The sequence below is a fragment of the Anabrus simplex genome, chromosome 1 (genome assembly GCF_040414725.1).
Source record: "Anabrus simplex isolate iqAnaSimp1 chromosome 1, ASM4041472v1, whole genome shotgun sequence".
Lineage (NCBI taxonomy): Eukaryota > Metazoa > Arthropoda > Insecta > Orthoptera > Tettigoniidae > Anabrus > Anabrus simplex.
Genome location: NC_090265.1, coordinates 152,335,650 through 152,361,312, shown reverse-complemented (window position 1 = coordinate 152,361,312; position 25,663 = coordinate 152,335,650). Strand labels below are relative to the sequence as shown.

The window sequence follows — 25,663 nt, the reverse complement described above, 5'->3', positions numbered from 1 at the left end:
GGGAAAATAAATCTAACAGCAACGCGAGATCTTCTACATGGTGAGTAGAAATTTAATTTTCTCATGGTTTATCTGTTCGAGCATTGACATATTTTTATCTTGTAGCCTTATCCTAAATGTGTTGTGTATTATTGATCTTATGTGAATCATGTATGTTGCTACAAAGAATAACTGATTATGGACTTATATTCCAGTACTTACGTTTCTGTTCGTGTTGTGTATCGTAAATCAGCTGTTTGTATTCGTGGCAATTTGGCACCACCGGCTGACTTCCGGCTAACTGTCAAGTCGAAACTCATAAAAATGGAACTATAGCACACCTACCCAAGATGCGTGGCTAGTGCATACCGTGGAGGCCACTGCGTAGGCTACTTGAAGCCACCGGTAGTGCCAATGCACTATGAGAGACCTTGTCCCTCTACTAAAAATTGATGCCTGCTTGGCCATCAGATGACATAGATGTTGATTCCCATAAGTAGCAGCTGAATTTAGAGATCCATATCTGTTCATATTTCGGCTAACTTCAACCTAAATATTAAGTGGCTGTGTTCCAACGGTCGTGTGCTTTGTTTTGAGAAAGCGGTTGAGACCTCGAGCCATAGTCGATTGGGGAACCCCCATCTTTTGAATGACACCACTGAATCTATAAAACCGGCAGTGGCTAGGGGAAGCGTGGTAAATTGTCAGTTATTCGTTGCTCAGAAGGCAGTCCCCACGTCAGTCGTGATTGCCATATTCTTTGACTGTTGTCTAAGTACTACAGTGACGCTATTTCTATATATCTGTAATAGTAATGTTATGAACAGTGAAGCAGATTCCCTGTCTGTTTTTCTAGCCTTTTCTTAAACGATTGCAAAGAAATTGGAAATTTATTGAACATCTCCCTTGGTAAGTTATTCCAATTCCTAACTTCCCTTCCTATAAACAAATATTTGCCCCAATTTGTCCTCTTGAATTCCACTATCCTGTGAATGGGTCTTGTAAGAATGCCTTCATTATGAAATTACTGGAGCCAGTTTTCTGTACATGGAAATGGCATAGCTGGTAAATCAATGCCAAGAAATCGTTTTCAGTTACTACTTTGATTCTGGCACTTTGGTCCCAACGATGCTTCAGCTGGAAAGTTGCACAAGATTCAGCCATTGTTAGATATAATGCATATGAACTTCAAGAGTGTCAAAACTCCAGGTGGAAACCTCATAGTTCATGAATCAATGATTCCGTGGAGGGGTCGTTTATCATTCTGGCAATTTATGCCTAGTAAGGCACACAAGTATGGTGTTAAACAATTTAAGCTGTGCGACGACACTGGCTACACCTACAAAACTAAAGTATACGCTGGTAAAGGTACCTTGAATGCTCAGAATACACTGAGCATGGCTACTCAAGTTGTAATGCAACTTATGGACCCGTATCTGGACAGTGGTCGCTGAGGTGCTACCGGATCGTAAGACATTTTATTGGCACACTTAGGAAAAATAGAAAAGGTTTACCAAAGGATGTTGTAAATGCAAAGCTTAAGAAGGGAGAACTCATTGCAATGGAGAATGGAAATGGATTGACAGTGATGAAGTGGAGAGATCAGAGGGACGTGCTGATTGTGTCAACCAAATGTTCTAATGATGTAATAGCTACGGGCAAAAAGAACAGGAAACACGAAGATGTGGTTAAACCGAAAATGGTAATAACGTACAATAAAATGAAAGGAGGAATAGATATTGCAGACACACTGCAATGAGGAAAACCATCCGATGGTACCACAAAATTGCAGATGACATTCTTTTTGGTACTGCCATTGTAAATGCACTGCTTCTGTACAATAAGAGGTGGACATCGGAAAATGTCTCCTGCGGAGTTTCGAAGAAACGTGGTCAGCACTCTACTTTGTCTAACAACCCTGTTAGACGTACTCCTAAGAGAGAGAACCACTACCTTGGGGAAGCCAACAAGACGGAAGGACAGAAAAGTACCAGGTAAGTATTATCAATTTCAACATTATTGCACTTCCGAAGGATGTCAATACTAATTATAAAATTATTTTTTATTTCTTCCTTTCAATATTGCAGGAAAGCTCGAGGTCGGTGTCGAAGCTGCTATCAGCAACTATGCAAGGTCATGGGCAGAAGGGCTGCTGCTTCTGCCTCAAAAAGGGTGTGAACTGTGCACAACCTGTCGTGACACACCTTTCCTTTGTCTGAAGTGCTTTGAATCATTTCACAACAAAGAGTGACTGAAGGTTAATTGTTGTTTAAAGTCTAATGCTTATGTTGCAATGCAAGTGTCACTGCCTGCCAATCGTGCCGAGACTCATATTTTCATTGTTTAGAGTTATCAGAAAACTGTTCACAACAATATGTAATGTAATATAAGTACTTGTTTTGCATTTTACTAGGTTTTCATAAATATTGCGTTACTTTGAATTAGCAAAAAAATCTCCCGTATTTGAAATTCGTATTGCACATTCCATGTCAAAAAATTCTGCGACGCCATTGGCGTCACGCTATATCTTATCTTTCCTAAAAATTGGTGTGACACCATATGGCGTCACACATGACCTTGGTATGGTGAGATAAAATTTACTTAGTACATCATATAAATATATCCCAAGGTTATATAAACCGCCTACAACGCGTACTTTTAAAGACACCACTCAAACTTATTTGTCTACTAATGTCATTCCATGCCATCTCTCCACTGACAGCTTGGATAATACCACTTAGTTGAGCTGCTCGTCTCCTCAGTCCAGATTTTGCAACATTTTTGTAACGCTACTCTTTTGTCGGAAAGCACCCAGAACAAATTCAGCTGTTTTTCTTTGAATTTTTTTCCAGTTCTTATAAGTAGACAAACTTGATTGGAACTTTTAAAAGTAGGAAGATAAAGTTGGAATTCAAGAGGACAAATTGGGGCAAATATTCATTTATAGGACAAGGGGTAAGGGGTAAATTACCAAGGGAAATGTTCAATAAACTTCCAAATTCTTTTAAAATGTTCAAGAAAAAGCTAGGAAAACCACTGATAGGGAATCTGCCACAGCCCTATATGCAGATTATTGATAGCTGATTGATAATTCATCATCAACACTTTCAAAATTCTAAACTGAACAGAAAGTATAATCATTCTAAGGGATACCTGGAGTACAGCATTAGAAGTAAATGGCCTTGAAATAGATACAGTCATATCTGGAAATTGCCTGTCTATAGTAGCAATCACAGTATCGACAGTCCTGTAAGAGAGAAAGATCAGATATTAATACATTTATAACACTGGCTACATGCATACCATACCCTGCAAATTAAAGGCAGAATACATGAATATCTGAGATATTCCATCACTCATGGAATTTGCTAGTGAAGTAGCTCAAATGAAGTGAGTGACAAAATGGAACACTTAGTAAATTGAATATTTTTACCTACAAATATGAGATGTCACCTCCAGTGTGCACTAAGCCTACAGTCAGAATCTAAGCTATTGTCAAAAACTGCCAAAACTTGAAAGACATTCAAGCTTATATTGAGATGTTAAAAAATAAAAGGTTAAAGCTATTGTTTAGCTCCAACAAGGAAGTTGAGTCAGTATATAACCCACATGGAACAGGTTTCTTTTACCATGAACCAAGCTATGTGCACAATGAAAGCATTCAATTTGTCGTAGCAGACTTCAATAGCCATAGCAGTATTTGGGGTTGTGAAGATAATGAAAATGGTGAAGGAGTGATGCTGACTCAAGTAATTTACCAGTAATACATGACAGCAAATTACCATCGTTTACCTGTGGACATTGAAAATTGAGCTACAGATTTCATAATTGTCAGCGAGGCAATATCTCTCAAAGCCTTAAAAGTATTGACTCCCCAATCCCCAACACTCAACATAGGCCTGATGCTAGATTTCTTTCATTGTATGACCTAAAACTGCACCATTCAGAAAATGTTATAACATCATAAAAGCAAATTTGAGCAAGTTTACTAAGACACCAGATAATCTTGTGTCCAAGAGAAATCCGTTATTTGAATCTTACGATGATTTAGTGGCTGCTGTGAAGGAATCATCCCAGAAATCAATTCCACAAGGTTGCTGAACCCATTATATTCCTGACCTTAATAGAGAGAATACCAAACTACTGGAGGAATATATGAAACACTTTGATGAAAATCCATTCAGTGAACAAACATTGGATGCTGGCTTGAAACTCACCAATTGTCTGGCAAAAATTAAGAAAGTAGAATGGACAGGAATGGATAAAAAGTAGGTAGATGGCATGGAGACTATTACACAGACTGAATAACAATTCAAAATAACACACAAAAGTATTTCCAAATCAGACTGCTTACCAGCTTCTGCTAAATGGAAAAATACAGTACATGATCTAAAATACAGAGAGAAATTGAGCCAGAAACCAACAAACTCTCCTAAAAATTTACTGATGAAGAATTGCAAGAAGCCGTATGACAATACAAAAACACTAAAACAGCTCACCTAGATGATATATGGGTGGACGAAATACAAAACTTTGGATCAGTAACCATAAAATGGCTGGTTGAATTCTTTAATACCCATTTGCAATAGAAGCAGATCCCAAAAGTATTGAGAAAAACCAAAGTAGTTGCCATCCTGAAACCTAGGGAAGAACCACCCAACCCCAAAAGTAATCAATCTCTTTCACTACTATGTCACCCTTATAAGATAACCAAAAGGCTTCTTTTAAACCACTTGGCCACTATTGTCGAAGGGTTATTAATACCTGAACAGACAAGACTTCAGACCTCTAGGAAATTTGGCAGCCCATTTAACTAAATACACAGAGGATGGATTTGAAAGAGCACTGGAGTTGCTTTTATTGATTTACACTGAAGAAAATGGAAATTGCAACACCTAGAAGGAGTGGCGCTACATTGCTGCAATTGAACATGCAGGACGAGTGTTCGGTTGTGCTTCAATGTTTATACTTTCAGGTCCCTCTGACCGCAAGTTTGGGCAACAATCAATACAGGATGTGCCCACCACGAGCTGCAATGATGAATTCCTCAAGGCATGGATTCAATAAGGCCCTGGATCGCTTCCTGACAAATTGTGGCCCATGCTCGCTGCATTGCATGGGTCAGTTGTTGGTGCAGAGTTGTGGGTGGCTGAGGACGGTTGCCCAGTTGTTGACCCGTCATGTCCCACACATGCTCAATAGGACTGAGGTCCGGGGATCTGGCAGGCCATTCTAAGGTTGTGATGTTGTGGAGAGCTTCTCTGGAGATGCGTGCAGTGTGAACCCGGGCATTGTCCTGCTGAAACATCCTATTAGCAATGTTCGCCATCATAGGGACAACCACTGGATTGAGTACCCTATCAACGTACTGTCGAGCAGTCATAGTGCCCTCAGCAAGCACTAATTGTGATTTCACATTAAAGGCAATAGCTCCCCAGACCATAATGCTTGGTGTTGGCCCTGTGTGCCTCTCGACAATAAGATCTGGGCGGACCCTCTCCCCGGTACGTCGGCGCACACGATTCCAGCGATCACTGAGGGCAAGACAGAAGCGCGATTCATCACTAAAGACGACCCTATGCCATTCGTCGACCCATGTCGATCTTTCTCGACACCAGGCCAGCCTTACACGTCGCTGTTGTGGGGTCATTGGAACACCTGCATGGACACGGGCTTGGAAGCCAGCTGCACGCAGGCGATTACCAACTGTTTGTTGTGTAACGTGGGGTGCCACAGCTGCTCGAATCTGTGCTGCTGTTGCATGGGGTTCCACCCGGGCCATCCGAATGATGCGGCGATCCTCTCTCACAGCTGTCGTGCTGGGCCTGTGCCAGGTCTACAAGTGTGGGTAGCTTCATTTGACCACTGCTGCCATACACGTTGTACCGTAGATGCCTGTCGGCCAACACGTGCAGCGACAGTTCTTAGCGATAATCCAGCCTCACACAGCCCAATTATCCGAGCCCTCTCAAACGGTGACAGTTGTTGATAGCGTGCTCTTCTCTGTCGTCGAGGCATGTTTGACGGGGAACACTTCACTGCACAGACTGCAAGTCAACTACGCTACACCAGAGTCCGTATACTGGAGTTGATTCCTCTCCGACCAATCACGTGGGTAGACCTGTAACAACAATGCAACGGTTCTGAAACTTTGATCGTTTACATACCTATATGGCATCGTTCCATATCTTGAAAATCAACACAAACGACCAATGCCTTCATGGTGTTGCAATTTCCATTTTCTTAAGTGTATCTTCAGCCCATGATAATGTTCAACATCATATAATACTTGGAAGATCTACAATATGACACACGATTATGGCTTGATGGAAATAATTAGCACCTTATTACGAAGGCTGTAAATAAAGGAATGAAACGTATTCCAGGCACTCGTAGGAGATCGGACATGTGCAAATAGGATATGGGAGCGATCGGTTGGTGCTGTTGTCAATGTGTAGTGTGCAAATGACAAATATCCAGTTAAAAGTGTTAATGCTGAAGTGAAGAGTGTTGATTTCACCACACTAAAGCATGTTTTCAAAAGGCGATCGGCGTTTGTGGATTAAAATCGAGGTTGCCCAAAGCAAAAATGTATCAGAATGTTATCAAAGGTTACATGAAGCCTGTGGCGAGAATGCATTACCGTACAGGATGGTTGCACGACGGGTCAAGGCCTTTTGTGCTGGTCGGAATGAGACTACGGATTTCCATCACACAGTTTGGCTGTCCATTCCTCAAGATCAGACTGACATCATGTGTGGCCTTGTTTTCGTAGACCATCGATGGACTGTCCGAGAATTATACATGGTATTCGTTGGGGCAAACATATTAACGAGTTTGTTAAGAAAGGTTGCAGATCTCTTCACATGGTTATGAGATTATTTGGGGGTTGTCATGAGAATGTAAAGGAGAGGGCGTATAATTATCTGGTAGGATCCCAACTAGAGTATGGCTCCAGTGTATGGGACCCACACCAGGATTACTTATTACAAGAACTGGAAAAGAAACAAAGGAAAGCAGTACGACTTGTTCTAGGTGACCAAGCAAGTTGCCGTGCGGTTAGGGACGCGCAGCTATGAGTTTGCATTCAGGAGATAGTGGGATCGAACCCTACTGTCGGCTGCCCTGAAGATGGTTTTCGGCGGTTCCTCATTTTCACACCAGGCAAATGTGGGGGCTGTACTTCAAGGACAAGGCCGCTTCCTTCCCACTCCTAGCGCTTTCCTGTCCCATCGTCACCATGAGACCTATCTGTGTCGGTGCAACATAAATCCAATTGTAAAACAGTAAAAATATAATCTTAAACACACTATCTCAAAATGAACTGAACGAGTTCTAGATATTTAAACTTTTAAATCGTCGCCTTCTCAACAAATTGATTCACTATATCTTCTCTTATAAACTGAGGTATGTCACCTCACTTTACAATCGTTTTTGAAATCATACCTCCTTCCACCAATTGTTGTCCATCTTTAAATGCCAAGCAACACAATAACGTCCTCAGGAACAAAGCTATGCTATACATATCTAGGTGAGAAAATAATTCTCCTTCAGGAAAGTTTGGGTTAGCCTACCTTTTATATCACACATCTACCGTCCAAGAATAACTTTCACACTACATGCAGAATTGATCTACGTATTATTTTACTTTTATACTAGCCACCCTTTTTAGGTCAATTCTTATTTCCTGATCCAGATGGTACTGGAAAACATTGGATTTCCACAATTTTATGAATATTTCCAACCAGACGATCCTTTAAAATCTAGTACATAAATTTGTTCAATAGATTCAATACGGCTGTTATATCCTACTCTAAATGCTGTTTTGAGTTTATTTCTCAGAAGTCTGCATTGCTCCCAGTTACATTCAGCTAAGTTTGATTTTTCTGAGACATCTTTTATCTCGTTGCTGCTGTAGCAAAACCGTGAATGTGACAATGCTCTTCCTATCCATTATTTCCCTTAAGACTGGTCTTGCCTCCCAGCCACATACTGATATGCAGTCCATCAGAACAATTTTCATTGAGTTCATTTTCCTATGCGCGTGTGTAAAGGAAAGTGAACCTTACTGTACCCTTCTGTAAGAATGTGTGTTTGCATAACATATTTACTCATTCCTAGAGTATGATGTGTTTAAGGATAGTTACTTACAGAAGTACTTGTATAGAACAGAATTTATTATTATGTCCGCCTCTGTGGTGTAGTGGTTACCGTGATTAGCTGCCATCCCCGGAGGTCCGGGTTCAACTCCTGGCTCTTCCATGAAATGTGAAAAAAATTGTTACGAGAGCTCAAATGGGGTCCACTCAGCCTTGGGAGGTCAGCTGAGTAGAGGGGGTACGATTCTCATCTCAGCCATCCTCGAAGTGGTTTTCAGTGGTTTCCCACTTCTCCTCCAGGCAAATGCCAGGATGGCACCTAACTTAAGGCCACGGCCGTTTCCTTCTCTCTTCCTAGTCTATCTCTTCCAATCTTCCCATACCCCCACAAGTCCCCTGTTCAGCATAGCAGATGAGGCTGCCTGAGCGAAGTTAGTCACAGTTATCAAACAGTGTGGCATGTACTGACGAAATGCCTTGATATGAGGAAAATTGCGTCCCGTTGGGTTCCACAACAACTCACTGACTTACAGAAATGGCAATGGTATGCACTGGCTGGCATCCATCTGGACAGATACCGCAATGAAGGAGACATATTTCTGCAGCGCATTGTCACCAATGATGAGACATGGGCACAAGCATACGGGCCTGACTTAAAGAGTCAACCAAACAAATGGATCACCCAGGTTCGCCATGTCCACAGAAATTTAGACAGGAACACAGTTGGGTGAAGCTTATGCCGATTGTGGCAGAGGACTAGGAAAGTGTTATTCTTACGCATTCTGTGCCTGCTATTGCTGATTTCTGGAGCGACATCCGTGTACAGCTATGCAACACAAACATCCACCTTTATTGCGAGACGATCGCCATACCAAGATGCACGACGATGCACATCATAAAATAATTTAGAAGCCTCCACCTTATCAATACAATATTTATTTACTATAAAGCAGTAAATTCAGTCAGTACCGGTTTCGACCCCTATGGGGTCATCCTCAGCTGATACACATTAAATTGGTTTCAAAAACATCATATGTAAAACATTACACCTTCATATAACTGACTCAATTAAACCAAACATTTAAAAGTTTGCTTCTTAAAATAGTAAATGGATCTTATTCTTTGGCTTGGAAAGTACTTATGTGAGGCATGTGACCTCATGTACCTAATCTATTAAACATCAAATGAAGTTTACACTTGTTTACACTAGTGTTTGTAAAATTGTTACATATTTACAGCATTATTGTCTTCAAGATATATATACATAAAAAGTTTTAGACCCGATGTAACAGGCCAGTTAAAAATAAATGAAATGGTAAAAACAAGTAAAATGGGTCCAATTTTTTTGTTCTGATTTGTACTGTTTGTTATTGCTGCATTGTACTTGTAAATTGGTGAGTACACGGTGTATATATGCTAAAGTTGAGGCTTATAGTTGTTTTCATTCGTTCCAATGTTCCTTAACAACTGCTAGTATGCAGGTGATGAAGTTATCTTGATATGTAGATGTTATGAAAGATTGCGTGTGCCGTTATTAAGTTAAATAGTGCCTATTATGAGCTGAATTTCATTTGATATGCCGTACATCTTGAAGTAAGGTTTAAATTATATGGATGTTAGTCAATGTACATTTGTTCTGGTGATAGCGTGAGGGCTTCTTTTATGTTGTAGAATATGATATCTGTAAGTAGAAATAATTTATATAAGAAACGGCATGTAATAGGTTGTGAAAAGTGAGTGTGTATTAAAGTACTTACGTTGAGTGTTGGCACTGTGTGTGCTGTACGGCTGCAAGTCGAGATCTGTTACGTGTTATTCTGGGGCTGTAGTTCGCGGCTGCGGAGGAGAGGTTTGGAGGGATGGGTAGAGCGTCTGTGGAGGGAGCGGGATTAGAGTAGGGGAAGTCTTTAAGCGGTTCATTTGTATGTGTGAGTTGTTGTTTCTTAATTCTTTTCAAATAATAATTTTTTAGAAAGGGAATGACTGTATCGAAAAGAATGTTGGTTTTTTCTGTGATTTCATTTAAGTCAAAATTTGGGTTTACGTATTGGTCTAAGTTTAGGTAGAATTCTTCCAATATACTGAGATTTTGATGCACATCATGTTGCAAATAATGTCAAGCTCTTATTGCAACAGTGGCTTTGGGAAATCTTGGAACATCCTCCATCCTCAGCATACATGAGTCCTTGTGACTTCGACCTGTTTCCGAAGTTGAAGAAACCTCTCCAAGGGCACTGATTTCATGACGTGGCATCTGTATTCTGCACAGTAGGGCGCTCCATCGCTGTCATCAATAGAAAACAAGGTCCCCAACAGCTTCCTGACATTTGGCAAAAGGTAACAGACTGCAGGTGACTACATTAAAGGAATGTAATGCAATAGTACTGGTTAGTTCATTAAATATTTCATTCTATCAATATTACCACTACTTTATTTACAGCGCTCATTTACAACCATAGATTTTTTGTTTTACCGGTATTCCAAGGAAGACGAAGTCATTGAAGAGAAACCAAAAGAATGGCTTGCCCCAAGGAAGTGTCTTGTCCCCTACGCCATTTAATATAATATACACTAATGAACAATCATGACCTAATACGTGCAACAGCTTTATACAGGGTTATTCACCTAAGATGTTACATGGAAGTAATGTCTAAACCATTAAATATATCGATATTCTGTTTTCATATTCGTAAATGATATCCAGGGGCCTGTAAAATAATGTGCTACTTATTCTCATGGGGTGATTAATAACCAAGATATTGATACAAACTCCTCATTTTAACACGTTCCGTGCGGTTCGGGTCACCATGTGCCCCGAAACGTGTTACTCTTATCCGTCGGTGCGAACTTCCCAGAATTGCGAAGTAAGTAACTACGTCCTAGTTTCGAATTTCCGTTAACTAATGGCAACATAGTGTTCCAATTGAAGCAAAGGATCGAGGCATACTGCTAGTTTTGATCGGCCCACCGGTGACCCGAAGGAAGTTTTTTTCATCTTCCATTCATATCGCTTCGGGTCACCCTGAGTCCCGATTGTTGTCTGACCTATATTTTTACGCGGGAATCGCTTAGCGCGGTTACGGTGAATGAAGCCTAGAGTGTTGCTGCCCGCAGATCGTAGACTGTTGTTTAAGGAGTACCACCCTTCTGATATCTGCTTTCTACATTGCTCTTAGGAAAGCCAATAGAGGTTATTGGAGTTATTGGAATAGTTATTGACATATTTACTATCTTCCGTATATAATATTTACAAGCAATTTCACGTCCTTTCTTAGGTATGGAGCTTTCACATTCTGACACACCGGCGGCACGGAAAAGAAAGAGGGTTAGGACAGCACTGGGGTGGGCCTATATTACGTTCCGTGCGGTTCGGGTCACCATGCGCCCCGAAACATGTTACTCTTATCCGTCGGTGCGAACTTCCCAGAATTGCGAAGTAAATAACTGCGTCCTAGTTACGAATTTCTGTTAACTAATGGCAACACAGTGTTCCAATTGAAGTAAAGAATCGAGGCATACTGCTAGTTTTGATCGGCCCACCGGTGACCCAATTATTTCCTGGGTCATTTCTGTTTCACGCAATTGTTGAATCGGAACACTGTGGCACAGGTAAATACGCTGGAATGTCTCCTCAACAATAACGCACACAACAAGTGCACTTGCATTGTTTAGGATGTCATACTAGGGAGTAAACAAAGTCAAATTCGTCAGGTCACCGGTGACCCGAACCGATAATAACTAAAGGCAGCATCGGGTCACCGGTGGGCCGATACGACGTAACATTAAGTCATCGAAATTCACTGCCGCAGGGAACGTGTTAAAATGGAATAGCAGCAATACATACAGCTGGCCTAAAAGTTCAACTGCATACAAGTTCAAATACCAGGTGTATGCATATGACTTTTCGGTTTCACTAAGAGATGGCGCCAGCGAACAGTACGCAGAGTATGCATTTGACACATACGTTAGTTTGTTCGTCTGACATTAATCTACCAAAACAAACTAGTTGAGTCTGCCAAACACTAGCATCTGTGTTGTAACATTCAGTGATCATGTCGACGTTTGTGCCTGAAAAACATTTGCGCCATACATTGCTTTTCTAATTTAATAAAAATAAAAAGGCTGTGGAAAGTCATTGCTTGCTGTTAGAAACATATGACAAACACGCTCCATTGATTAGATCATGTGACATGTGGTTTCGACAATTTAAACGTGGTGATTTCAATGTGAAAGACTGTGCACGTTCTGGATGATGACCCAATTCAAACTCTACAGTAATTGACACAAGCATTAAATGTGTCACAAGAAACAATTCTCAGACGTTTACGAGCAATGGGGAAAATCAATAAACTCGGTAAATGGGTCCCACATGATTTGAATGAATGGCAAATAGAAAATTGCTAAGTCACTTGTGAAATGGTGCTTCAATGCCACGAAAGAAAATCATTTTTGTACCGAATTGTTACGGGCGACGAAAAATGGATTAATTTTGAAAACCCGAAGCAGAGAAAATCATGGCTTCACCTGGCAAAGCCGGCCCTTCAACACCAAAGCCAAATCGCTTCGGCAAGAAGACAATGCTTTATGTCTGGTGGGACCAGAGTGGTATTGCGTATTATAAACTGTTGAAGCCCGGCAAAACAGTTAATGCACAGCGCTGTCGCTAACAAATGATTAATTTAAATCACGCATTGATCGAAAGATGACCGGAATGGGCCAGAGGACATGGCAAAGTGATTTTGTTAAACGACAACACAGCAAAAAAAAAAAGAGACACTGAATTCGTTTGGAAGGGACATGCTTCCGCACCTGTCGCATTACCCCGACCTGGCGCCATTTGACTATCACCTCTTTGCATCAATGGGGCACATGCTCGCAGAGCAGCACTTCAGCAATTTCGAGGAAGTTAGAAAATGGCTCGAGGAATGGTTGGCCGCAAAAGCAGTTTTTCTGGCACGGTATTCATAACTTACATGAAAGACGGGCAAAGTGTGTAGAAGTCGATGGCCAATATTTTGAATAAACAATGAATTTTCCTTGAAAATTATGAGTTTTCTGTACCACAAAAACTGGCGAAAACTTACGCATACACCTGGTATGTAAGTATTTTCAAAATCGGACAGTTACTTTTTGAGATATCAATAAAAACCACATTTTGGTTATGTGCCGCATCAGACAGCATGTGGTCGGCAAAGGACGTATTGGTACGCAAGCTGTTTCCTGGTATTGATTCCAGCCACAAAATGGATAACAGGAATGTACTGAAAACTATCGTACACATAATGCGATGTACCGTAACATACCCTGGGTGTGCAACGTTATTGTATGACTGGCGGGGAAAGGAGATTAAATTTGTTTTATTTTGAAATCCATGTGCAACAGACTGTGCTCAGTTTGGCGTCTTACCCCCTCAAACCAATAACAATTATAGCTTTCGTTATGTTCCTTTGAAGTCAAAGTAATAATTTTATTCCTTTTATAAACATCAACCCTACCTGACCTGTCATGAATTCGCCTGTCATACACACTTTGCAAACTCATCACATGGTATCCATTCTGTGGCTGGAATCAGACCCAGGAAACTGCTTGCGCGTCAGTATGTCCTTGCCCGATGCGGCATTCAAAACCATCCATGCTGTTCTTATTGATATCTCAAAAAGTAACTTTCCGATTTTGAAAAAACTTACAGATATGAACTTAAACGCAGTTGAACTCTTAGACCAGCTGTATGAATTTGTGCCGTTCCATTTAGAAAGACGGAGTTAATATCAATATTTTGGTTATTAATCACCCCATGAGAATACATAGCACATTATTTTACAAGCCCCTACGTATCATTTATGAATAAGAAAACAGAATACCGATATCTTTAATGGTTTAGACGTTATTTCTGTGTGTAACATCTTAGGTGAATAACCTGTATATGCTGACGATCTTGCCTTAGCAACTCAACCAAAGAAGCTTGAAGAAACTGAACAAGTCCTTACAACAGCAATGAGAATGCTCACCAAATATTATAGTAAAAACCACCTGAAACCAAATCCCCAGTAAACTCAGTCCTTTGCTTTCCACCTTCAAAACAAACAGCCAAATAGAAAACTGGGAGGGCACAGAGTTGGAACATTGCTTTACGTCAAAATACCTCGGCATCATTTTAGATAGGTCTTTAACCCAACAAGTGCCGTGCAGTATAGTCTGTAGTGCTTGGCGAATAATGTAGAAAATTACTTGTTGGAATAATAATTAATTTTAGTTACTTTTAATGGGCACATTTTTAAGAATGATACAGCATTTTAAAGAGGAAGGTTTATGCATTATTTGCAACATGAATACAAGATATATAATTTCAAAACATTTTGATAGAAGTCGTCTTTTTAAATTTATTTTTTGTTTTTAGATTCAAAGTTTGTGAAAAAAATTGCCTAGTAAGTGAATACTTTTGGAATATACAATTTGTTGAAAATATAATGAACTAACATCCCACAATGTTTCAGGCTTCAAAGTCTGTACCTGTGTCCTGAACACTGAAGAACATTTGAATTGAACACTACATAAAAATTCAACAATTTTTAGGTCCTTACCCTTTAGTCACACGGCAACTTCCTTTTTTAAGTCCCTTTGGTCTGTTACAGTGCTCTAATTGTCCCCAACACTTCTCATGGATTCCCACATTGCACCCTAGGCACCAGTGTAAAGATCTTCCCCTCTTTTTTGTTGGACCACATACCGCACACTTTCGCTCTTGATGTGCAGGCGATTTCGCATAGTAAGGGCAACTGTCTCCAGGCAGTCCAGGTGATGGCTTCAGAGGAATATTAGGCCTAGCTGGGGTTGGTTTCTTTGCCAGTGTCTCCACTACTTCAACAATGTAGTCGTGACGATTCATCTGGAGGCAGATGTCAGTGTTGTCACAGTAGGCAATGTACGAATTTAGCATTGTCATGCCAAGCAAATTTTGAAGGATTTTTCTCCAGTATATCCTTGTAGCATGTTTTGCAGCAACATGATGCACCTTGCAGTCCTTCAGGTCTATTTCACCCATGTGTTTATTGTAGTGTTTAGCAATATTGCAATGGTTTGGATACCTCCTTACCATTTTTTGCCTTCACCAATAGTTTCAGCATGACATGCAGTGGAAAGGCTATATACAGGCTTTCTGGATTTTTTTCTCTTTGAATCCACAAGCTAGCACCTCCCCCTTTCTATAATAGAGGACATCACAAGCTTGCAGTTTTGTTTTCATGAGCTCTCTAGGAAGGCCCTTAGAATTTGCTCCAACTGTTAACATGAACATGATCCCTTTCTATTGGAGAACATCTGCCAAATGACACTTTGTATAGAAATTGTCAGTAAACATATGATACCCCTTATTATATAGGTTGCATTTACCAACAATTTCAGTAACTATTTTCTGTGCCATGTCATATGGGTCACCTGAGGCAAGAAAGTACTTGCCATTGTACAGCTCAGTATGCAACACATATCCAGTTTTGCTTTCACAAAGTTCAAACTTTTTGATGCCAAATCGAGCATGTTTCTTGTTTGGCAAGTACTGTATGAAAGCAACTCTATTTTTCATTCCAATCAAGGATACATCAAGTGAGACTTTCTGTGCAGGAATATACAATGTCTTCCACAAAGAATTTAGGAAGTCTAGTAATGGTCTCACCTTGTCCCAAGAATCATACCCAGGTTCATTCCTTGGAACTGTTGTGGCATTTGAATTCAAATGTACCACTCTGTTAATTAACTGGAAGTCATTCCGGGACATTGCAGTTGAAAAGAATGGCATACACTGGGAAAATCTAGTGTCCCAGTGTTTCTTTTCATCCTTTGGGATTTAAACCAATATTCAAAATAATGGCTAACCAGTTTTTTTAGTTTTTCCGTATCTACAGATTTGAACATTTTCAGTCTGCTGTGAGGATGTGTCTCCATATAATCTGAATGCTGTTCTAACAATTCAGCAACATAATGATTTGTTTCACTAGCTATCATCCCCCACAATTCTTCAGGAAAAAATAGATCAAAATAAGACGTAGCATTTGAATTTTTGGGGATGTTAGCTTGGAAGCCAGTTTTTCTTGGCATAAAATTGATACTATTTTTTACAGGCTCTAGTCCACTAACTTTCTGCCATGAGACATCTGAATGATTGTATCACTGATGGGATCAACTGGATTACAATTAATAATGCGATTGAGGCATACCTGCAGTGGTATATCATCATCTTTATCATCAGGGTGTTCAAATGTTTGGACATCCCTAAATCCACTTCCTTGCGCACCCCTAGAATCATGTATGCTGTTTTCTTCAGAGTCACTGCTATTAATTTCACCGTCTTGCACATCACTAAAATCACTCTCATCTTCCAATAAACTACTTATTCTCTCAAGATCTCCTGCAATGTTTTCTGCAGAAGAGTATGCATGTCCTGTATGGTGTAGCTCTGCTCATGCAAAGCAAGTGGATGTTTGATTGTTTGATTCTACCCTTACCATAAATGCTAGCATAAATTTCCAATTTCTTTGAAATCATTTCGGAAAAGGCTAGGAAAGCAACAGATAGGGAATCTGCCACCTGGGCGACTGCCCTAAATGCAGATCAGTATTGATTGTTTTTTGATGTTGTGCTAAATGAAATTGTCAGACTGATCACTGGGTGCCTGAAACCAACACCTATAGACAAGTTTTACTGCAGATACTAGAAAGAAAGAAGGCTGAAATAAATCAGAGCCAGAGAACTGTGGACTGCTGGATGTGTACCATCTTCAAATTACAAAGCCTTCTGAATGTTTACTGCCTGGACGCACTTTAGACTGATTAACCTGGAGCTCACTTAACAGACTTTGATCAGCCATTGGTAACTCCAGAAACAACCCTGTCAAATGGGGCTATTCTAAAGAACCAACACAATGAGACAATTAGTCATCCACGCCAATGCTCGCTCTGTCCTCAGTCGTGCAGTAATGGAGAGTTAATGAAGGCTGAAGAAAATGCAGTTACTGCTGCCGATTCTGGGCAAAGATCATTTAATTTTCTTCCCTTAGAGATGTCTGATTTACTTGAAATTACTGCAGTGTTCTTCTGTAATATTCCAATATTTTACACAATTATGTAAAGTTAAAGTTGTATTGTTTGTGACTCTGGTAAATAAATCAAGCAATCTTAAACAAAACACAGGATCTGCTTAAAACAATTTAAGGTAACTTACTGAGGAGGCACATTGTGACTGCTGGTCTGAGTTCGTCTTCTTTTGCTACTGGAGTTGGTGTAAGATCTTTTTAGTGAATTTTGGCTGAATAAGGATACTGCAACGTTTCCATATTCATGTACCTGGAAGTGAAATTCCCATACACAATTAACACAGAGATCTAGAGAGAAATAACTACCATTAATAATTTAATTTTGATTATTTCTAATTATTACTTTGTCTAATATTACTTTTATTAAGTCCTGCTGATTGTGTGAACACTGAACCTTCAGCCTGAATGTCGGTTAGATCCCTAACAACTCTATCATCAGCTGTCATAGATATCCAATGAATCTGAAGAGGTGTGCTAGCAAAACGATCGTTGCTTTCTTTATAAAGTCTGAAGTTATTACTTACTGGTCTGCCAAGTCCAGTGAAACATATACACAAACAGACCCTCTGAGTGACATCATCATATCATCCATCCCAAGGGCTAAATGTATAAGAAATAGTATTACTAGCATAGCTCATTTCCCAGGCACTTTCTTGCAGAGTACACAGACAAAATTATGGACAGCTATGAATATAATCTCTCAATACATGTCACCACTGAAAATTCTTCACAAATCAAACAGTTTGCCTGAATGCAGTCTTCTTTCATTAACAACCAATTTCAGTAATTCATGGCAATGAATACCACTGACTTTTTAAACTTACAGTTCAGAAGGTATAACTTTTGGGCACTTTCCGCTGCTACACTGGTTTGAACGCAAGGCGGCCTTGAGACCGCCAATCACATGTCGACAGCGTGTAGGCTTGCACAGTGGATGTGGAAACTCTCAACAAAGGCCCAGCAAGTTTGTGATAAATGCTTCTTATTCTCAGTTTAGCAATGCTATTGATTATGTGTTCCTTAAATGACAATTTAGTCTATAGCAACACCAGCATAATTAGGACAGGTCTTTCTTTATTCATGTCAGAAGTATCAACCTTACTTACAGATATTTTAAAAAATACACGATATCTACATTCTTACTATACAAATATACAGGTCTATTATACAGTCACAAATAAAGCAACAGTTCAAGAGCTAGATAATTCTTGCCCAGTATTTGGCGACGTCAATAGCATTGGGGGAGGCTGCAATCAAGTCTTTCATAGTGCACATTGAAGGACATAAAACACACCGACATAGATGTTGGATCGTCTGCTGCTCTCCGCAATCACGAAGTGATGAATCACTTGAGAAACCCCACTTCCGCAAATTTACTTTTGTTCTGCCAACTTCTGTGCAGAGTCTGTTAAGGGCTTTCCACACTGTCCACTTCTCCTGGTGTCCACATGGAAGACTTTCCTTCGGCTCTACCCAGTTGGAAAGGTGGTTGATTCTTTCCACATTTTGACCCTAGCATTCTCTGCTTTCCCCTCAAGGTTAACTGATGTGCAGGGAAAACTTTTTCTAGATTTTAGTCTCTGTGTGGCTGGGTGGTATCCATAGAGAGGATGTGCTTCTGAAGAAGAAGATTGGAGTCGTTCTTTGTTAGCTGCTACCTCCCTACGAATCTCATTGTGAGCAATACCAGCTAAAAGTAGGACCTTCTCAACGGGTGTAGGTTTCAAACATCCAGTAATGATCCTGCAGCTTTTGTTTAGAGCAATGTCGACCTGCTTCGTATGAGCTGACCTGTACCAAACCAGGAAAGCATATTCTCCTGAAGAGTAGCATAGAGCTAGAGCTGATGTTCTAATTGGTTGTGGTTGTGCTCCCAAACTTGTTCCTGATCATTTTCGTAGAATGTTGTTTCTAGCAGCTATCTTTTGTTTTAAGTTTTGGCTATATTTCTTATATGTTAATGTGCGATTCAGCATAACTCCCAGGTACTTTGGTGTAAAGCAGTGTTCCAGTAAGTTCCCTTTCCATAATACTTTGAGTTTCTGAGAGGCCTGTGCATGCCGCAGTTGGGAAGCACAGATTTGAGTCTTAGCTGGATTTAGTTTGAGTTGGTTTTTCTCATAATAGGTACCTAGCTCTTCTAATGCAGCAGTTAAAGAGATCTCTGTTTCATCAGTTATCAGTTTGAGTAGTAAGTGCAAGGTCATCGGCATAGATAAAGCTTTTAGTATTTTCTGGTAATGGCGGGTCATTAGTGTAGATATTAAAAAGAATAGGAGCTGGTACACTGCTTTGAGGTAGTCCATTCCTTTGATTTCTCCATCTGCTTCGGCGTCCTTGGAATTCAACAAAAAAAGCGACGATTTTCCAGGAGAGTAGCTATTATCTTGGTTACTTTGATGTCTGTAATCTTTATAGAAAGTTTGTGCAATAGTATCCTGTGATTTACTGTGTCGTAGGCGGCTGAGATATCCACAAAAGCCACACCAGTGATCTTGCTCATTTCAAACCTGCCCTCAATGTACTGGGTTAGGTGTAAAATCTGTGCTGTGCAACTCTTTCCTGAGCAGAAGCCACATTGCTGAGGGATAAGGACTTTGTCTACTACTCCCATTAAGTGACTGAGCAACATTCTTTCCATTATTTTGTACAGGTGGCAGAGTTAGGAGATGGGCCTGAAATTTTTGGAGTCCGAAGGTTTCTCTCCAGGTTTCAGAAATGCGATCACCCTGGATTTTCTCCATTTTTTTGAATTTTTAGGGAAGTAAAACAGTTGTTGAAGAAGTTTAAAAGCCATGCCTGTGTGGTTGAACTGAAGTGTTTTATCTGTTCTATTGTGATATCATCTAATCCCGCCGCTTTTCTATTTTTGCTACATTGAACCGCTTTCTGTAGTTCTATTATTTCAAATGACCGGGATAGGTTACTGGACTGGATTGGAACACAGTTCAGGACGGAAATTGGTGGTAGGATAGAGGAAATGAAAAGGTGCCATAAACTTCCCAACCCAGCATGAGTTGGACAAGGAAAATTGAGGATAATGATGTTGAAGCTGTCCAAACTGTCACTAAAAAGTTACATGGTTTATGGTCTAAACTGAAATGATACTAAAATAATGGCAGACTGAACAGAAATGTGCCAGTTTGGACAGGCTTTGGTGTATCATTATATTTAATCCTACAAACTCTATCAAGCCCGAAGTGTAGGGGCAGCATGCCTGCCTTAGAGGGCCCATGTTCACTTTCTGGCTAGAACAGAGTTCACTTAGCCTAATGAGACCAACTGAGAAGTTGTCTCATATGTGAAGCACTGAACCTGGTCAAGAAAGCCAAATAATACAGATTAAGGATGTCATCATAATGACCACGTGACAAATCTACAGGTCATCTGGCTTGTCAGCAATTATGAACAGTCAAACCCTTTAATGGGCTATACATGCCATGAGGTTATAAACTCTACCCTTGTATCCACAGCAGATAAAAAACTGGCACTGAAATGATCAATGCTTCAAAAAATTAATTGAAAAATATAAATATAGAACTATAAATCACTTTAGGAAGCAATTTTAAGACTATTTTATTATATTTCTTAAAGCTGGTATTAGTGATATTATTATACTTGCATCACATAAATTGTAGTGTTCAGTCCATTATCAGACCTAAATATAGTGTTGATCTATAAGGGCTATTCCATTGAAGTTAGCCAATCAGACCACTTTGCGAGCAAATTCAAATGGGCTTTGCATGGCAGTGTTGCTAAACCTGTACTGTACATGGTTCAAGATCAGCAGAGAGCGCCATGATATAGATGTTGATTCCCATAGGGAGCCTGAAATATTTGTCCCAAATTAGCAAATTTATAATACCAATACAGTTGGCCTGTTATTCGGCATTGTAAATTTTCCAGCTAACTCATTCCTGATTGCCAGCATTTTTGTCCCAGTCGAAGAATACAATTTCACCAGGGGAGGGGATTCTGAGCTGACAGGATCGCGCCATAGCAAGTACGCTATGGTCGCACCGACTGAAACCAACTGTGTGTTTGATCCTGATTTCTCGGCATGACTCTTGTATACCCGGTTCACATTGTTTCAAACCACCCTGCATTTGTATTCATCTTTCAGCATCTTTCCTTTTCCTGTATTTTATAAGGTATCCTTTTACCCTACACTCCCCTCAAGAAGAGTGAAGCTCTGTCAAGATGGTCCTTCAATGAGTGTTAATGCTCGCCCTCCTGAAGCTGAGAAACAAGAAATGAGCTTGTCAGGGACTGAGAAGAAATGGATGCAAAAGAACTGTGATTGGTAAGAAGAGCTATGCCTAGAGGCATGATTTTTTCGCATTAATTTATGTTCGATTTTGCGAAATAGGGCTTACCTCATCGCTTTAATTTCGCTTTAATCATTTCGTAAAATTATTCATAAATTCGTGAGATTTATGAATTATTTTTCTGAAAGATAGATAAATAAAGAGAAACAAAATTGATTACAGTGTTGCCAACTTATATTTTCAAGAACCGCTAAATATTACTGAAAATCTGCTAAAATTACGCCAAGAAATTCGATCTCAAATAATGAGCAATAAAAATTAGCAATAATAATAAATAATAAAATTAAATGTCTGCACTCACCTGATCTGCCTGATCTGTGAATTTCATTGGGATTAAACCCACCCCGCCTGCAAGCTAAAACTACTGTACGCGTTTTACTGCCGGGTGGAAACTAGGCGAATCCCCTACCTCGAGGGCCACACAGAACAGGCCAGTTCATTAAACGGTCTTCCTTCATAGCATAAATATAAATGCTACTCTCTCACCGTTTCATTACCTGTTGTCATTCATCAACTAAGAGATAAGTAACCTTTCCTTTCACATTACAAATTTATGATACCATGATCTCATAACATCAAATCCAAATAACATGTTTTCCTCATGTGACTGCTAGCTCCTGACAAGAAATACGGAATAGCTTGGTGACAGACTGGAGTACAAATTTTTTTTAAAACGCGAAATGGATTAATCACTAAATTCCGCTATAATAAATGTAGAATTCCGCCAAAAATGCGCTGCATTGCAGGTTATAAACTTCATTTTCCACCTTTTCAATACAATAAAAATATATTACAAACTTACATATTTATTATGATGTTTACATGGTACATGGTGCTGTAACAAGTAGTTCCCATTGATAATATAAATTAATACCAATACATTTTATAAATGTTACTCCAGCAACGAGAACAAGTCTATCGACCATAATGACAATTACCAACTGCCTTTGCTGGCAGGACCTAGTGTTTACGGTGCACTATGTCTTCTGGCATGGGCTAGAGCAATCTTGTTACTTTCATTGATCTGTCTCAGCTTTATCCTTGGATTTGACAAAATGAAAGTGACTGAGGTATGAGTGATGCTAGTAATGCCATTCCTTCTGCAGCCAATCCCTGCTATGAATGGTGTGAAAATATTGCTCATAGGGTTGGTTGGTGCATGCATTTCAGTGGGCTTGGCAGACTCTTCAGTGATGCCTAGGCCATCTATGACAGCTGATGGCGGAGCTGTTGAGGATCCAACCAGCCTTCGGGCTGAGGACTAAACATACATACATACATACATACACCAACTGCAGAAAATATTCAATACTGTTATGAAGTTTTAATGACAATTATACAAGTTTAGCAACAGGAATCAACATAACTAGCCAGATTTCAAAAGTTTTTTATTTTATTCTTATTTTTAAACAATTTTAAAAGATGTTCACCGGATGAGTTTCGGCGATAAAATGTTTGGACTGAAGAAGATTTTAGACAAAAAGTGTTAACTTAAGACATAATTTTATTGTTGTGTGACTTTCAAAATGTTATATAAGATTGTCAATTAATTTTATAGGAGTAATCTTGAACCAAAAGAATTGTTTTATGATCTTACACAATCTTAGATTAATGATAGTTTGGCTGATGATGCTCACGAAAAGGAGCGAAACATGTACCATGTAAACATCATAATAAATATGTAAGTTTGTAATATATTTTTATTGTATTGAAAAGGTGGCAATTAGCAAAACTAAAGGAATTGTATCACAAAAATGCGCTGTCTGCTAAATTATATATTTCTCCGCCGACAGTCTTCTAATTCCGCCAAATTTAGCGGAAAATCCGCTAAGTTGGCAACACTGATTGATTATCATTCATTATGCCTTATGTAATCTTGATTAGAACTATAATATACTGTACGTCTAATCAAGATTAATAACAAATTGCCCTTTCACTATATATGGCCACAGCTGTCGCTCTGTATGGCCATACCATTAAGGGATTTTACAATTTTAATTAATACGAAGAGATACTTCTGTCGAATCGAGAAATCGTTATTCTGTCATCCGTTTCTCTTCACACACGATATTGGAATACAGTTTCAAGATCGTTTTTTTTTCAATGAATTTCGCTGCATTTTCGCACTTATCGCAAAATAAGTGCATTTCGCTTTAAACTGACCTTGTCGCTTTAATTCGCGAAAACAAAATCACTGATTTCGTAACCTGAATCATATGATTCTTTAAGATATCTCAAAATCGCTTCAAAATATTTCTTGTCATGTTCATCGTTAAAGCGAAAATATCATGCCTCTAGCTATGCCTATGTCACATTAGCTAAAATATTGTTCCCATAACATGGGACCAATTAATTCAATAGTCTGAGGAATATATTTATGCAATTAGAAAAACAGTTGACAAGTACCACTGCAAAATTGTGTCATTTGTATAACAATAAGCTGCTACAAAGACAATCAACATGTAGCATGCATGTACATAGGTAATTTGAAAAGCCTGTGTTTCATATGATACAAAAAGTTTAATATTAGATATTCTTACCTTATCAGTCCATTTATATGACCGCACAAGATCAGAATACAGTGCCTGGCGCTCTAAGGTACTTTCTTGACTAAGAAAAGCAGTATTTCCTAAATTAAATGCACTTGGTGGAGGAGTCAAACTATTTACTGCCTGCTCCAAATCCCTGTTGATGAGAAAATATTGTTAATCAGAACATCCAATTTTATAAAGTGGCATTTACACAGAATAATAAAATTAATGAATTCATAGATATATATACTGTATACACATAAGAAATAAAAAGAAAAGCAACTTCACTTACGAGTACCCATAAAAAATTTACGAACATCAGAAAATATACAAAAAGTACCAAATTAACCAAACACTAAAACTGAGCAGATTTTTGTACGGAAGAACTGGCATCAAACCTGTTATACCCTGTTCCATGGGACAGTCGTTCATAACAAAATATTTGTTTTACTCTTAACACCACCACCACCATTAGTGTAATTTGTGCATTTTGATTGGGGGACAGTGATCAGTGGGGGGTCCATGGCTCCTCCCTTTTGAGAGCAATTTGCGACCACAAAATTACTGCTAATATTCTTTATCTTCCCTTGAATATTATATGTTAATCACTTTAATTTGATAACCAAACCTCTGTAAAGTAAAGAACATTCACAAAGAATTAAAATGTAGACCTAATTCATGTTGTTGTTTGAGTTATCAGTCCATAGACTGGTTTGATGCAGCTCTCCATGCTACCCTATCCTGTGATAACCTTTTCATTTAACATTCCACGCTCCAACTCGCAGAATGTCAGTATCCATACCTAATTCATATGTATTTACTACTTGGCCTGTTTTTATCCACAGAAGTCAGGTCGATATCTACCCAATATGGCTTTCAGTTGAGTCCAGATCGTGAAGCTCTAACAGTATTAAGTTTTGGTTATGATGTAGATATTGTTGGAAAAGATTCTGAGTCAGCTTTAGTACTTGCCCATGCGGCCATACATCAACTACAAGTAAATGGAAAAATCAATATTGGAAAATGTAAAGGAATATGCATCAAACAAGGTCACCTATCAGAAGAAAAACTATTCACGATAGATGAAAAACAGATACCGTGTCTGAAGAAAGGAGAATCTATGAAGTATTTGGGTGTAAATTTCTCCAATGAAATTACTTTCCAGTCCGTCGAGGTCCTAAATAAGCTCAAAAACACCCTAGAGCTCATTTCTTCACCACTTTTGAATTCAGATTAAAAATTTGTAATCATAAACAATTCGATCTGTCCCAGTTTGGTATATAAATTTCAGACAGTACCACCACAAAAGATTCCAGTCAAATTTACAAATGACACCGATATTATGGTTGGGGGTCATTAGAGAAAATTTTGCAACTTCCCATGGATGTCCTGAATGATATGATATACGCTGAAATTAAATTTAAAGGTCTGGGTTTATTTAGTATATTATGTGAAATATATCTGCAACATATTAATGCATGCAAAATTTTGAAATCTTCCAATAATAATTTTTTACACTCAATGAGAAACTTATGTCAAGAAATCAGCACGAGCCTCGCCGCATTGAATGTAGCAGAAACAGAATCTATTCGAGACAAAAGACATGGTTTTGTAGATACAAAGAAAGTCCGACTCGAATTG

The 25,663-nt window shown here is 39.2% G+C and overlaps 1 protein-coding gene across 2 annotated transcripts in view; it reads right to left on the bottom strand.

Moving 5' to 3' along the window:
- MED27 (mediator complex subunit 27) overlaps nt 1-25,663 on the bottom strand; it is a 102,018-nt gene that overhangs the window by 56,287 nt on the left and 20,068 nt on the right. For both annotated transcript variants that reach the window (XM_067139539.2, XM_067139532.2), the window contains exons 2-4: nt 24,032-24,176; nt 17,292-17,413; nt 3,133-3,226 (exon numbers count right to left, since the gene is read on the bottom strand). In XM_067139539.2, the coding sequence (XP_066995640.2) occupies nt 3,133-3,226; nt 17,292-17,413; nt 24,032-24,176 (361 nt within the window). The remainder of the gene's footprint in view (nt 1-3,132; nt 3,227-17,291; nt 17,414-24,031; nt 24,177-25,663) is intronic.